The 14,754-nt window shown below is 34.1% G+C and overlaps 1 protein-coding gene across 3 annotated transcripts in view; it reads left to right on the plus strand.

Moving 5' to 3' along the window:
• fam91a1 (family with sequence similarity 91 member A1) overlaps positions 1-14,754 on the plus strand; it is a 42,305-nt gene that overhangs the window by 16,891 nt on the left and 10,660 nt on the right. For 2 of the 3 annotated variants that reach the window (NM_200441.1, XM_073930629.1), the window contains 8 exon segments: positions 66-172; positions 280-318; positions 4,006-4,118; positions 5,967-6,076; positions 6,220-6,329; positions 8,794-8,880; positions 11,592-11,721; positions 13,194-13,342. In NM_200441.1, the coding sequence (NP_956735.1) occupies positions 66-172; positions 280-318; positions 4,006-4,118; positions 5,967-6,076; positions 6,220-6,329; positions 8,794-8,880; positions 11,592-11,721; positions 13,194-13,342 (845 nt within the window). 3 annotated transcript variants of the gene reach the window in all.

Below are 14,754 nucleotides of genomic sequence, written 5' to 3' on the forward strand. Positions count from 1 at the left end.
ATATAAACATCATTATCTGTAACTTGCACACTTTACACAAGCTCTTCTTGGGTGTGATTTTTCAGTGCCGCCGCTTGAGGGGTTTGTCATGAACCGAGTCCAGGGTGATTATTTCGAAACGCTGCTCTACAAAATCTTCGTTTCCATTGATGAGCAGACTAATGTGTCAGAGGTACATATTACATTTTCCCTTTGAAGTGCACTTGCAGTCTCTTTTCTTTTTCAAGGATTCTGCTTGTCTCGAAGCCTCTCATAGCACTTTTGTATTTGTCATTTCAGCTGGCTAATGTACTGGAGATTGACTTGGGCCTGGTGAAGGTACGTGTCGTGCAGAGATGAAAATGGAGGGCCATTTACATGGAATGTTTGATATGAAATGATGCCTTTATAGCTGGCTAGGAGGGCGGTGAATCCCAGGATGCATCGGTGCTGGTATTACCGTCGCTGCAAAGACAATTTTCCAAATCCGTTGGCCTTTTGATGGCTTGTGAAATGAGTCCTTTTTTGAATGTACGATGCAGACTGCGGAGAACCATTGTGTTCATACGTTCCCTTTGTAGCTGTTTAGCCCCATTTCAGTATCTGGCAGAGTAGAAAACAAGCTTATTCATGAGATCCGTCAAGAAAACCCATAACTCTTTATTAGAAGAGCCAACACTGAAGGGACTCAAAGGACACAATCTTTACCAATTAATTTATTTTTACTGGGGAAAGGCAGTATTCGTTTTCATTATCTCTCTGACATTTTGCTAAGACAAATAGGACGAAACGTTTACTGCAATCATCCTATTAGCGAAAACCAATTTATTTAGTAAATGATGATAACGGAGTACATTTGAATTGATCCATTGCAGCCAATGTCTATATGTGGTGGACAATTTGATAAAGACATTGTAGAAGCTTGAATATTGGATTGGAATTGAAGCTTCTTCTTTTTGATGGATAACTTGTTCAGAAATTCAGTGGGAATAAGTATGTAAGAATGGGGTTTTATGAATATAATACATGATTGTAGTACGGGTGATGCTGGGCCTTAAACCAAGTTTGTGTATGATATTTACAGTCACTGGCCACTTTATTAGGTACACCTGTCCAATTGTTCGTTAACGCAAATTTCTAATCAGTCAATCACATGGGAGCAACTCAATGCATTTAGGCATGTAGACATGGTCAAGACGATCTTCTGCAGTTCAAACTGAGCATCAGAATTGGAAAGAAAGGTGATTTAAGTGATTTTGAACATGGCATGGTTGTTGGTGCCAGACGAGCTGGTCGGAGTATTTCAGAAAATGCTGATCTACTGGGATTTAGTGTACAGTACAGTACAGTCATGCTCAACCATCTGTAGGGTTTACAGAGAATAGTCTGTAAAAGAAAAAAAATATCCAGTGAGCGCCAGTTCTGCAGGTGCAAATACCTTGTTGGTGTTAGAGGTCAGAGGAAAATGTCCAGACTGGTTTGAGCTGATGGAAAGGCAACAGTAACTCAAATAACCCCTTGTTACAACTATGGTATGCAGAAAAGCATCCCTGAACACACAATATGTCGAACCTTCAGTTGGATGAGCCACAACAGCAGCAGAAGACTGGAACTGGAAACTGAGGCTACAAATCGCACAGGCTCACCCAAATTGGACAATAGAAGACTGGAAAAAACGTTGCCTGGTCTTATGAGTCAATTTCTACATGAGTCAACAACATGAAAGCATGGATCCATACTGCCTTGTATCAAATCAGCCTGGTGATGGTAATGTAATAGTGCGAGAGATATTTTCTTAACAAACTTTGGGCCTGTTAGTAATAATTGAGGATTGTGTCAATGCCACAGCCTACCCGAGTATTGTTGCTGACCATGTCCATCCCTTCATAACCACAGTGTACCCATCTTCTAGTCTACTTCCAGCAGTATAACATGCCATAATGCCATAAAGCATGAATCATCTCAGACTGGTTTCTTGAACATGACAATGAGTTCACTGTACTCAAATGGCCTCCGCAGTCACCAGATCACAATCTAATAGAGCACCTTTGTGATGTGGTGGAACAGGAGATTGGCATCATGGATGTGCAGCCGACAAATCTGCAGCAACTGCATGATGGTATCATGTCAATATGGACCAAAATCTTGAATTAATATTTCCTGTTGCTTGTTGAATCTTTGCCAAGAAGGATTAAGGCAGTTCTGAAGGCAATAGGGCTTCCAACCCGGTACTAGTAAGGTGTACCTAATAAAGTGGCCTGTGAGTGTATATATCAATATACTGCAGATAGCTTTTTATTCATTATCTTAAGGACATTTTTAGCAAAGTGACACCGATAAATCTATTAGTGCTAAAAGTCTTATTTAATTTATGTATTCTTTGGTTTGTTGTTTTTTAATAGTGTGCTTATTGATAAAATGTTCTTGCCAGGAAAATAGCCTTTGTTGCTGACACGGCATTAAAATAAAAATTCATCATCATTATAATATATCATTAATATTTATATTATTCCTCACATGGTTATATAATTTGATTCTGCTCATTCTACACAATGAAAACTTGCACATAACATAAACAAAAAATGTCAATGTTTTTTCTTTGCTTTGTCTGTTTTGTAGGTTTATTAAATCTATACAATTATAACAAGGAAAAAATGCAGTCAAGTATAACGAAAAAAGTAGTCTATTTAGTTTAAAACAGTTTGAAAAAGTATGAACAGACAGACAGACAGACAGACAGACAGACAGACAGACAGACAGACAGACAGACAGACAGATAGATAGATAGACAGATAGACAGATAGACAGATAGATAGATAGATAGATAGATAGATAGATAGATAGATAGATAGATAAAATGGTGTTCTATATCTTATCCTTAATGTTTAGTTAGCATTTCTAGTATGTTAAAGCATTGTTAATCATTATTAGCATGACATGCAAGAATTACGGTGTGCTAGCATGAGTCAAACGAGCCAATTCCCACTTCTCTACGATGTTCTGATGCTAAGATATAGCTGCTGTTATGTGGTTGTTAGGTTAGTCTGTTTTGTTGCTATGGAGTTGATTGACAGCTTAAACTGATAATATATATCCCCCCATGTCTCTATAACACTGCAGCACGAAGATATCAATCTGGGCCTTTATAATGACAGTCTATGGGGCAGTTGCTAGGGTGTGGCTAAAAAGTTAAAAGGCCATCAGTGATTGGCTGCTGGCTAGACTGAGTTCCTTGGAGGAGATACAGACAGAATTTTTTTCTCAGAAGAATAATAATAAGTTTAAATAGGATTTCAATAGGTTGGCTATCACAAGCCAGCCTAAATAGGGTGTGAATAATGCATTATTAAGTGTTAAGCTGTGATTAATAAATGCTGTTTAAATGGTGTTCATAATTAGTCAATGTTAGTAAATACGTTAACTAATGAAACCTTATTGTAAAGTGTGACCGTTCATTGTTTATTTTAGTAATTAAATTAACCATTCTTTTTAAGCTTTACCAAAAAACATAACATATAGATATTCTTATTCTCATCATAATTTCAATCACACTGAGGGAATGCAGTGCGAGCCGAAATCCTGACCTACTTTCTCCAGTACCATTCAATCTTCCTCAAGAGCCGACAGAGTTTTATCTTTATATGTGACAGTACGGCAATTTTCTTTTCTGTTCCACTTCGCCTAGACCCACATGGAGAATAACCTCTGGAAAAAAAGAAGGGAATATGTATTCATAACCTTAGCGACTGAGTCAGATGCAACAGATTTCACATTTGTTGTTGTCGTGAGGTGAAAAGGCCAAATGGAAATGGTGTTTTGGCAAGATGCTGCTGTGATAATGTTTATTATCATAAAGCTGTTTCCGATACCATTATGGATTATTCATGAAGATGTCTGGAGGCTTTCCAAATGCAATTCAGAGACTAGTCGATGAAATTAATGGTGTGGCATGTTATTATAGTTGTCAATAATCACAGCTATTTTAAAAATAATTTTCACCAAAAATGTTTCTCTGTTGTCTTCCAGAATGCAGTGTCCATGTATTGTCGCCTGGGGTTTGCTATCAAAAAGGGTCAGGTGATCAGCCCAGACCAGCTGCACCCCTCATGGAAGAGTGCGCCTTCGGTCAACAGACTCAAGTACGAAATCACACACCTGACACTGATAAATAGGCTCTTAAAACTCTTGAGAAATCTTTGAGAAATCAGCAAAACTGTGGGAAACTCAAACTCAGGCAGACGAGCCGTTCTCATGTACTGAGCTTTTAAATGGTTGGTCTGAGTGGACACTGACATGGTGTTTTTGGTGCACTATACAAATAGGCTTGGCAATAATTGTTAATTTTCTAATTAATTCATTTAAGTGAGTACAAATGAAGATTGAATGAATTAAATATAGATTTTTAAAATGATTAGAATCGCTATGAAAAAAGAGACCATTTGAAAATCTACTGTCATATTTTTAAATTTATTAAATCAAATTTAATTTTATTTTTATTTAACTCCTTATGACACTTTGTTTTACTCTTAATTTTTTCATTTAATTTAATTTATTTTTTAAAAGAATTATTTATTTTGTTTTAATTTAAATCAAAGTTAATTCATTTTTATTTTTAACTACTTATGGCATTTTTGGTTTACTCTTAATTATTTTATTTTTAATTTAATAACATATTTATTAAATTAATTTTTTTTATTTAAATTTAAAATTTAAATTTAATTTAATCTAATTTAATTTAATGCATCTTTATTTATTTTTTTTACTACTTATGCCAGTTTTTGTTTTACTCTTAATATATTTAATTTTATTTTTAATATTTCTTATTTCTTATTTTCTTAACTTTTTTATTTAATTAAATTTATTCCATTTTAATTTTTTAAACTAATGACATTTTTCGTTTTACTATTAATATATTTTATTTTAGTTTTATTTTATTTTTAATTGAATTGCATTTTTAAATCTTAATTTTTTTAATTTAATTTAATTTATTTTATTTCATTTTTATTTTATTTTGAACTACTTATGACATTTCTTATGAATGTAAATGAAAAACAAAAACAACAATTTTTTTAGACACACTACTAGTGACCCCTATTAAAAAAGGGTCTCTTAATTACAATATTTTTATTTTAAATTTAAAAGAAACATGGTTGGTCTTAGTGGACACTGACCTGGTGTTTTTCTGTGCAAATAGGGCGGGCAAAAAAATAATACTTTTCTGATGAATTCTTTGAAGTGAGAAATAAATAGAATGGTTAGAATCGCTTTTAATACAAACAGCTTTGAAAAAAAAAAGACTTTTCTGAAAATGTACTGAAAACTTACTCTATAGTTATTTGAGTAAAACTAATTTTCATTTTACTCTTTATTTTATTTTATTTTGTTTTAATTTTTAAAATTATTTTTATTTGAAATTCAGAAGAAATGTTATGAGATCTTTTATAGAATAAAACAAAAATTTATATTGTACTCACATCCTTATCTAATAAATTCAGAGAAACCGAGATGGTCACTTTTTCTATATTTCCATATATTTCTATATTTTCATTTTTTTGTATTGCTTTAATTTTTTCCATATTGCTATTGATGATTTTATTCATTTATATGAATAATTATTTGGTGTCCAATTTTGATATCCAGATCAAATTATATTTGTAGAAGTGATTTTAAATACATAGAAAGCATGTTTATTCAAGTAGAAAGTTTAATTTAAGGATCTAATGTGAAATAAAATACATTTTTATTTACTAATTGCACGTTGGCAAAAATGTTGCACTATAATTTTATAGCTCAGACATTTTTAGCTCCTGGCAAGTATTCTTTTGCACCATGCAATGTGTATGAGGATTTTTTCTAAAACCTAAATATGGCAGTATGGATGAGGATGGCTTTAAAATGCTGTGGTAAAACAAAAACACCATAGTGCGAACATAGCTCCAGTCTGTTGTTTATAGTGTTTTATAACTGAGAGTCTATCATTTCTCCAGGGGCACTATGGACCCTCAGAAGATGTTGCTGTCGTGGGAGGGTGGCAGTCCAGTGATGGAGGCAGGTTCCTCGGCCACTGATACAGACACCACCAGCCTGGAGGATCAGGGTGAGAGATGGGCTCACTGAATGATAAACAATGTAAACAGCGGCGGTGCATTATTAAACATTAGTCAGGCTCCGGTCACTACATAAATCATCATAATGAGGATTCAATTGAGTGTGTGATTGTTTTTTCCCCCTGTGCCCTAGACACAGCCAGCGTGAGCAGTTTGAGTATCCCAGCGGCTCCGACTAAGAGGATCGCCTTTCTGTTCGACTCCACCCTCACTGCCTTCCTCATGATGGGCAATCTCTCCCCGGTTAGTGTTTCATTCGCTCATTTAAGGATTTCTTTTTAAAAGCAGGATGTAAGCTGGAACATTTAACTTCCGCTGAAGATTTATCCTAAAATTTTAAATTAAATTTAGGCATCACAACAGCACAAAAACGCTAAAGTAAATAGATTTTCATGTTTCAAGGACCCTTAAAAAGTCTTAAATGCCTGAGTATAAAAATAAGGCCTTAATAAGTCTTAAAATGTCTTAACTCTACATTTCAGAAGTCTTAAAAGGCAAATCAAACCGACACCCCAAATAAGATTTTGTTATCGTTTTGAAATCTATTTAAATCTCCTCATATATCATCAAGCAGAACCACATAGGTGGAACCAAAGTCCATTTATAGTCTTTGTCTTTGTCAGAACCCAATAGAATACTAATGGTTGACATTGTTGCCTCACTGCAAGATGGATGCTGGTTCGAGTCCTGGCAGGGCCAGTTGGCATTTCTGTGTGGAGTTTGCATGTTCTCCCCGGATTCCTCAGGGAGCTCTGGTTTTCCTCACAATCCAAAGACATGTGCTATAGGTGAATTAAATAAACTAAATTGTCCATAGTGTATGAGTGTGTGGGTGGGTGTTTCCTAGTACCAGGTTGCGGCTGGTAAACATATGCCGGAATAGATGGTGGTTCATTGCGCTTAGGTGACCTCTGAAATAGACACTAATCTGAAGAAAAAAGAAGGAAGATCAAACTAAATCATAAAATGAGTATCTATAAAATAATAATGAAAAATTATACATACAAAATATTGTTATATTTAATTGAATAATAGTCATAAGTTATTGACATTATAAAAAATTATGTTTTGTTAGTGTTTTTAATGTAGTTTGGTGAAACAGATTGTTTTGTATTATTAATGTTATTATTATTATCATTATTATTTCGAAGTTTTTCACACTTTATATATGCATAATTAAGTGTTAAGGGTGGTCATTAGTTGTGTTACTATAAAATTGGTCTTAAATTTCATTCTGTGGTTAATTAAAAAGGTCTTTAAGTCTTAAATAAAACTCTTAGAAACCTGCAGATACCCTGAAGGAAATTAAGCATCACAAAACAAAAATAAATGTTCTAAATGCTACAACTGTTTGTAGGAATTATGAAAATTAATTATTAAATATTATTGAACTAAAATGTATTATTTTAATTGTTGCAAATGAAGCACAACATTACAAAAAATTGGAATTCTACAAATAAATTTAGGAATCACAACACTAAATATATATATAATTCAAATACTATGAATACAGGTGTCAGAAAATTTATCAAACAGGTTTAAATGCCACACAATATATAAATACATCACAAAAATCTAATTAAATGTTTTTAAGAGTCTCATCATCATCATCTTACAGACACACACAAACACAAACAAAAACTCAATTAATTTCTAATGTTATAAGTAAATATTAACATTCATTCATTTTCCTTCGGCTTAGTCCCTTTATGCATCAGGGGTCGCTTCAGTGGATGCCTTTCCAGTTGCAACCAAGTAATGGGAAACACCCATACACACTCATTCACACAATTTAGCTTACCGAATTCACCTATAGCACATGTCTTTGGACTCTGGGGGAAACCGAAGCACCCGGAGGCAACCAACGCAAACACAGTTAGAACATGCAAACTCCACATAGAAATGCCAAAAAAACTAAGCCACCGTGTCACTCTGAATATTAACATTTTATACCAGGGGTGGCCAACCCTATTCCTGGAGAGCCATCTTCCTGCAGATTTCAGTTGCAGCCCATATCAAACACACCTGCCTGTAATTATCACGTGGTGTTCAGGTCCTAATTAATTGGTTCAGGTGTGTTTGATATGGGTAGCAACTGGAATCTGCAGGAAGGTGGCTCTCCAGGAACAGGGTTGGCCATCACTGTTTTATACCATTAAGAAAAAACTAAAAATCAAAATGCAAATCATTGAAAAATGCAAAGTTTATAAAAATGGATATTTATTTTGAAAAATGTGGTAAATATTACATTTATTGCATTATTACATGGTTTAAATTGACTTTAAATGATCATTGCATAATAACAAAGGCATTATGAAAACAACAATTGGTAAGTCAATTAATTATTCAATATTGGCAATGATATAATACAATATACTGATTTAATGAGCATAAACTAAAGAAAAATAAAACCCACAATGTTTTAAATCTGACTGCACTATAGCAACAAGAGCAGAACAGGGTGTTTAGCGTAGTGAATGATCGTCTGCTCTGAGAACGAAAGCACTGAAATTCAATTTCGTGCACATAACAATTTTAGTACCGCGTTGAGTCACCAGCATTAAATCTGATTCCTGAAGTAAAATCAGTTTTCTGGTTTATACTCAAGGCTTTTCCGAGATTGTCTTAAATGTGATCAAAGATATATTTAAATATATGATATGTGATCTAAAAATGCCAGCATGTCTTGTGGTTCTTTTGATGTCAGAACTTGAAGAGTCACGCCGTGACCATGTTTGAGGTGGGCAAGCTGTCTGATGAGACCCTGGACAGTTTCCTCATGGAGCTGGAGAAGGTAATACCCCTATTACAGGACACAAAAGAGACTGAGGGACACACAGTGGACAGACAATCTTGTATTGAAATAGAAAGGGGCCACTGCCAGGGGCTGATTATACAACACACACACACACATTTTTCACTCTGCCACTGCTCTCATCTCTCATACACACAAAAGCATAAAGGCTGTTGCATTTCTTATCATGCGGCAAGATGCTGCTGGTGAATACAGTATAAACATAAAGTAATAGTTATCGTCTACTTCTCTAATTGATTGGTTCCATTATGAATCGCTAGCACATTTCTAGCACAGAAATCCAATCAATGGATGGAGTCAGGTTCAAATTTCTTCTTTTATTTATTTGACATTAATTAAAGGTTCTTCCTTGTGGTGGGCCTTTATCAGCGTTAGCGTGCTGCGTTAATGCGAGGCAATAAAAAAATATCATCGTTAATCTTTTCTCAAAGTTAGGTTGGGAGCTGGGTTTACGTTACGCAAGCTATGATAACTTTCACCTTGATATTTTAGCGCGAATGTATACCTGGCCAAAGTGCACTGTAGGTGGCAAGTCTTCGAACCTGTGTGTATTCCTACTGTGAAATTACCGAATCAAACGTGACGCGCTAACATGGATGCATGGATGAATCTGATTAATGTTTTCTCCACATCTAACTATCAGACACCTGTAGAGTTTATGCATTTGAGTAAAACATATACAAATAAAATGGACCGGGTGCTTTTTAAAGTGAATGACTATGAATGAAAGTCAAACCGATGAGCCATCTAACAAAAAAATTGCCCTTCTGAATCAAATAAGCAGGATGCCCTTCTGGATCTTTCACTTACTTTCAAGACACTACTGACTACGCTTACATGGACATCGGTAGTCTAGTTATTTGCCTTAATAGACAATAATTTAATTAAGGTGTTTACTTGAAGTGGAAGAGTTTCTTGTAATTTTGGGTGACTTTTTAACTGCAGTTTCACATTCACTCATAAAAATTACATTCATGCCCCTGTGACACACTGGGGTATTAGAGGCAAATAAGGGGTAAAGATTGGTGAGAGTGTTATGGAATTTAATAACGCACGCCAAATGGAAAGAAAAAAACTTCAGCATTTTGCGATGTGTGTGCGGTCCTTCACTGCAGGTGTTGATCTTGTGTTAAAAGTCCTACATGACGGTAATAGTTTAATCATGGTCTTTACTTCAATAATGCCACTAATATCTGCAAACTCCATATGTCTTAATTCCATTTCTATTCAGTTTAGTTTTGACTTAAGTCGGATTAAGGTAATTAAAAATTGCTGTTTTGAGCTTATGTAGGCCTACAGTTCAAAATGAATGTTTAACTGTGAAAACAGTTAGTAAACACAAGTACATCTTACTGAACATAATTTATTTTCATCACCAATTATCACAGTAGAACAGTTTTTTAAGCAGTTTGTGATGCTTTTTGGAAAAAAATATTTTCTAATGCGGCACCTGGCTTGAGAGACCTGTTCTCTAAGACTTACTTTTAGTCATTATTTGGGTAGCACACATATTCTGAATGCCTTCGGCAGAATTCAAATGAGCCATTTTAATCTAGATTAATTCCAAGTTTACAGTGAGATTAATCTAGATTAAAAAAATGTATCTATGTCCACCTATAGTTTTTACATAGAGGATTTGGGGAATCTCCTTTTATAACTCTGTATAAAAATACTGCAAACTATTTCTTCGATTTCATTGTAGAATAAAATGACTATAAACAGATTAAATCAATCTACGGAAGTCCTAAGAGGCCATACATTCAAATCTTTTTATTTCCTTTGTGTTCTCTGTCTGTCTATATAAAGGATATCCTTTAAATAGTCCAAATAATGGAGCTCATTGACTGTTTGAAATAAAAATACAGCCCTAAGTACCTAAGTATTTGTACATGTAAAGTTGAAGTCAGAATTATTAGCCCCCCTTTAATTTATTATTTTTTTCTTTTTTAAATATTTCCCAAATTATGTTTAAAGGAGCAAGGAAATTTTTACAGTATGTCTGATAATATATTTTTTTCTTCTGGAAAAAGTCTTTTTTGTTTTATTTCGGCTAAAATAAAAGCAGTTTTAAATTTTTTAAACACCATTTTAAGAACAAAATTATTAGCACCTTTAAGCTATATATATCATTTTTGATAGTCTACAGAACAAACTATCATTATACAATAACTTGCCTAATTACCCTAAACTGTGTGGTTGACCTAATTAACCTAGTTAAGTCTTTAAATGTCACTTTAAGCTGTATAGAAGTGTCTTGAAAAATATCTAGTCAAATATTATTTACTGTCATCATAGCAAAGATAAAATAAATCCGTTATTACAAATGTGTTGAAAAAATATTGTTGCTCAAGACGAGATTTATTTTTATAAACTCATTTTGAGAAAACTGCCTTTAAAAATATGTGTTGTAATTGGAATTTCAGACACAAATTGAGAAAGTGCCAATAAAAACCCCCCACAAAAATGCATTGTGGATTTTTTTCGTAAAATAAAATATTGTTTTTATAAAAATTATATACAATAATTGGCAAGTGCATGAAAAAACTGTTTTTGCTAGCCTTTAAAATCTCTCAGACTTTTGCTTTTTTTCTCTTTTTTGTGCACATATTCTCACTTACAGGCCTAATGACTGTCTGTGTGTGCCAGAGTTGATGATGATGACTATGATGATGATGCTTTTATGTTATAAGGTGGAGAGCACCGCTGAAGGAGAAGCTCAGAGATATTTTGACCACGCTCTGACCCTCAGGAACACAATACTCTTTCTGCGCTACAACAAAGATCTCACGCCTGACCAGGGCCCTGATGTACCAAATATAGGTATGTGTTAGTATCTGAGGGCATTTTATTTGTGTTAAAAATCATAATATTGCTGACATTGGTTATTTGTTATTATTAGTCACTTTTATGACGTAGTTTTAATTGAAACAAACATGTCATTTAAAAATGCTTTAATTTTATTTATTAACTGTATCACATACAGTTGAAGTCAGAAATATCAGAAGTATCATCTTGCAAATATTTTTCTTCTTTTTCAAATATTTCACAAATTTTGTAAGTGTAACAGAGCAAGGAATTTTTAACAGTATTTCAGTATTTAAATGTGGAAGTGCGCTCGTTTTTGCATTTTTTTTATTGTTTTAGAACTTCCGATTTGGTTTCCAATGGGAGAAATCACTAGGAATAATAAATGGCAGAAAACTGTTAAACTACTTGCTCTACAAACACACATGTTCATGACTATACAGAAAAAGTACAAGAATATAATAGGAAAATATCAGTTTGCAACATCAAGCAGTTGAAATAGCTGTTTTTAACGTCTAAAAATGAATGGAAGTGAACGAGACCGGAAGTCTCAAGCCAAAGAGATTCAAATGACTGCGCCCGCTCATACGTGAAGAATAAGGTCAATACAATGATTTGTCTAATTACCCTGATTTACCTAATTAACCCAATTAACCTGGTTAAACTTTTAAATTATATTTTAAGCTGAATACTAATATCTTGAAAAATATCTAGTACAATATTATGTACTGTCATCATGGCAAAGATCAGAAAAATCAGTTATTATAAATTAGAAATTAGTTATTAAAACTACTATGTTTAGAAATCTGTATATTTAACTGTACATAAACACTGGTGATTATACTAAAAATAATATTTATTTATTATTTACATTTAGTAAAAACAATGCAATGTGTAAAACATTAATTTCAGATTTTTTTTAATATTATATTATCACTGACATTATGTAATTACAGTTTTCCCTTCAAATTTTAGGTAATTTTATTTTTAATCTAAAAGAAATGAAAATCTGAAATTTCTCCTTTGGAAATAGCTAAATGAGTACCTTATTTGTTATTTATTTTATTTAAAGTAACAAATACATGGTTTTTAAGTTTAACGTAAAAGAAACAAAAAATGTATTCTTCCTTTTGTAAATTTATTAAAGAACAGTGTGTAAAACACGCGTTTCTGCATTTTCTTTCATGTAACTTTGCACGATTAAGTTTTTTTTTTTTTTTTCAGAATTTCATTTAGAATTTCCTCACTGTATGTTTTATTTTTAAATGTCAGCAAGCATTTCATTGAAATTCTAATGCGATGAATGATGCATACATCCAATTACGAATTCTTGGCATGTCAGCTAACACGCTTCACTATCCATGTCCTTATTTTTTAAACAGTATCACTTGCACACTCTTTACTGAATTAAATTTAATTTCAATTATGGACCGGTACAAGTATCCACATGTTCACCCGTCCTCTTTGGCACTGCTGTGTGTGATCAGGCCTGCCACTGGACCTCCTCCGCTGTGAAAGCCTGCTGGGATTGGATCCCGCCACCTGCAGCCGCGTGTTGAACAAGAACTACAAACTGCTAGTTTCTATGGCTCCACTCAGCAACGAGATCCGGCCAATCAGCAGCTGCACACCTCAGGTATCCACAGTTCACCCACGAGACTGTATTCAGACCCACAGAGAGTGATGTGCGACTGCTGAGACTTACGGGACTGTGTGCTCACTCTGTGCTTGTCCTCTTGAGAGTATGATTCAAGCTAAATAGGTCTTTCTTTGCCTTTGGGGTTCTTTATAAAAGATGCACCGTGTATAAATTGGCTAGCAACTACATTTATGCATTTCCATAATGTTTTTTTGAATGTTTGAAAGCACAAATAAGGTCAGCGTTTATCCTAGGGGTTAGTTAAAGTATACATCACTTCACAGGAGAGAAGCAATGGTGGCCACACAAGTCTTCACATTGTTTTACATACGTTGTTCAGTAACGTGGACACCTCCAAATGGTGTTGAAAGAGTCACATGCTGTATTTATAAGATATAATTCACCTCAAAAATGTAATTTCTGTCTTCATGTAATTTGTTTGCGCCCCAAAAATCACACGTGATGTGAGCTGACCGTCAGCTGTTACCACAGGGAGGGAGGGCGGACGTGCGCGCGCCTCTGAATGAAGTTTACTTTAGTGAACAGAACCTGCATAAGCTGTGAATACCAGGTAATAAAGTTGTAAATAACATTCAGTTTGTGGCACAGAGTGATCGTTTGGGAGCCGCGCGGGATGTGAACCGCTCTTAGCAGTGAAAATGAAACCGAAAGCGCACACAGTGTTGCCAGCACACAGTGTTGACAGATGTAGCTGACTGATTCCAGCCCAAAAAGTATCCAAAACCCGCCGAAATGCAAAAATACCCACCCAGTCTCCTGTATACACGAAAATCACATCAGTGACAGATTTTAAGCATATGTCTCAAAGATAATAATTCAACATCAGAATTATCATCAGCATTAATGACCAGGACAAATCTAAAGTCTGTTCAAGTCCAACATTCCTAGTCTATACAAAATTTAGCATTTTAACCAACAGTACCGCTACATAAAGCCTATTGCTGTTTTACCACATGTTTGAGAAAAACAATAATATTAGTCCACTCATATTAACCTTTATTTTACATCTACAGAATCGTTAGAAAATTGTGATCTTTATTTTTGGCAAAGAAATTGCGATTATTTAGCCAGAATCGTGCAGCTTTAGAAAAAAAAGTTCACCTCGAAATTGAAATTCTGTCATCTTTTACTCGCTCTTCAATTGTTCCAATTTTTCCAGTTTTTTTCTAATGCTTAATCAAAGACTATAGAATACACAAGACATATCACCGTATAGTTTTAAATGGGAAAAAGTGTAACGGTGTATAGATTTTTTGCAATCACGTGGATCTGGTAGCGCTCGAAATTCAGATGAAGGGCAGGAAGTAAAAAACCTAATGGGAGACATTAGGGAAGTCTATATTTTGGCGAATTATACCATATTTCAAGATTTAAATAGAAAATAACCA

The sequence above is a fragment of the Danio rerio genome, chromosome 19 (assembly GCF_049306965.1).
Source record: "Danio rerio strain Tuebingen ecotype United States chromosome 19, GRCz12tu, whole genome shotgun sequence".
NCBI lineage: Eukaryota > Metazoa > Chordata > Actinopteri > Cypriniformes > Danionidae > Danio > Danio rerio.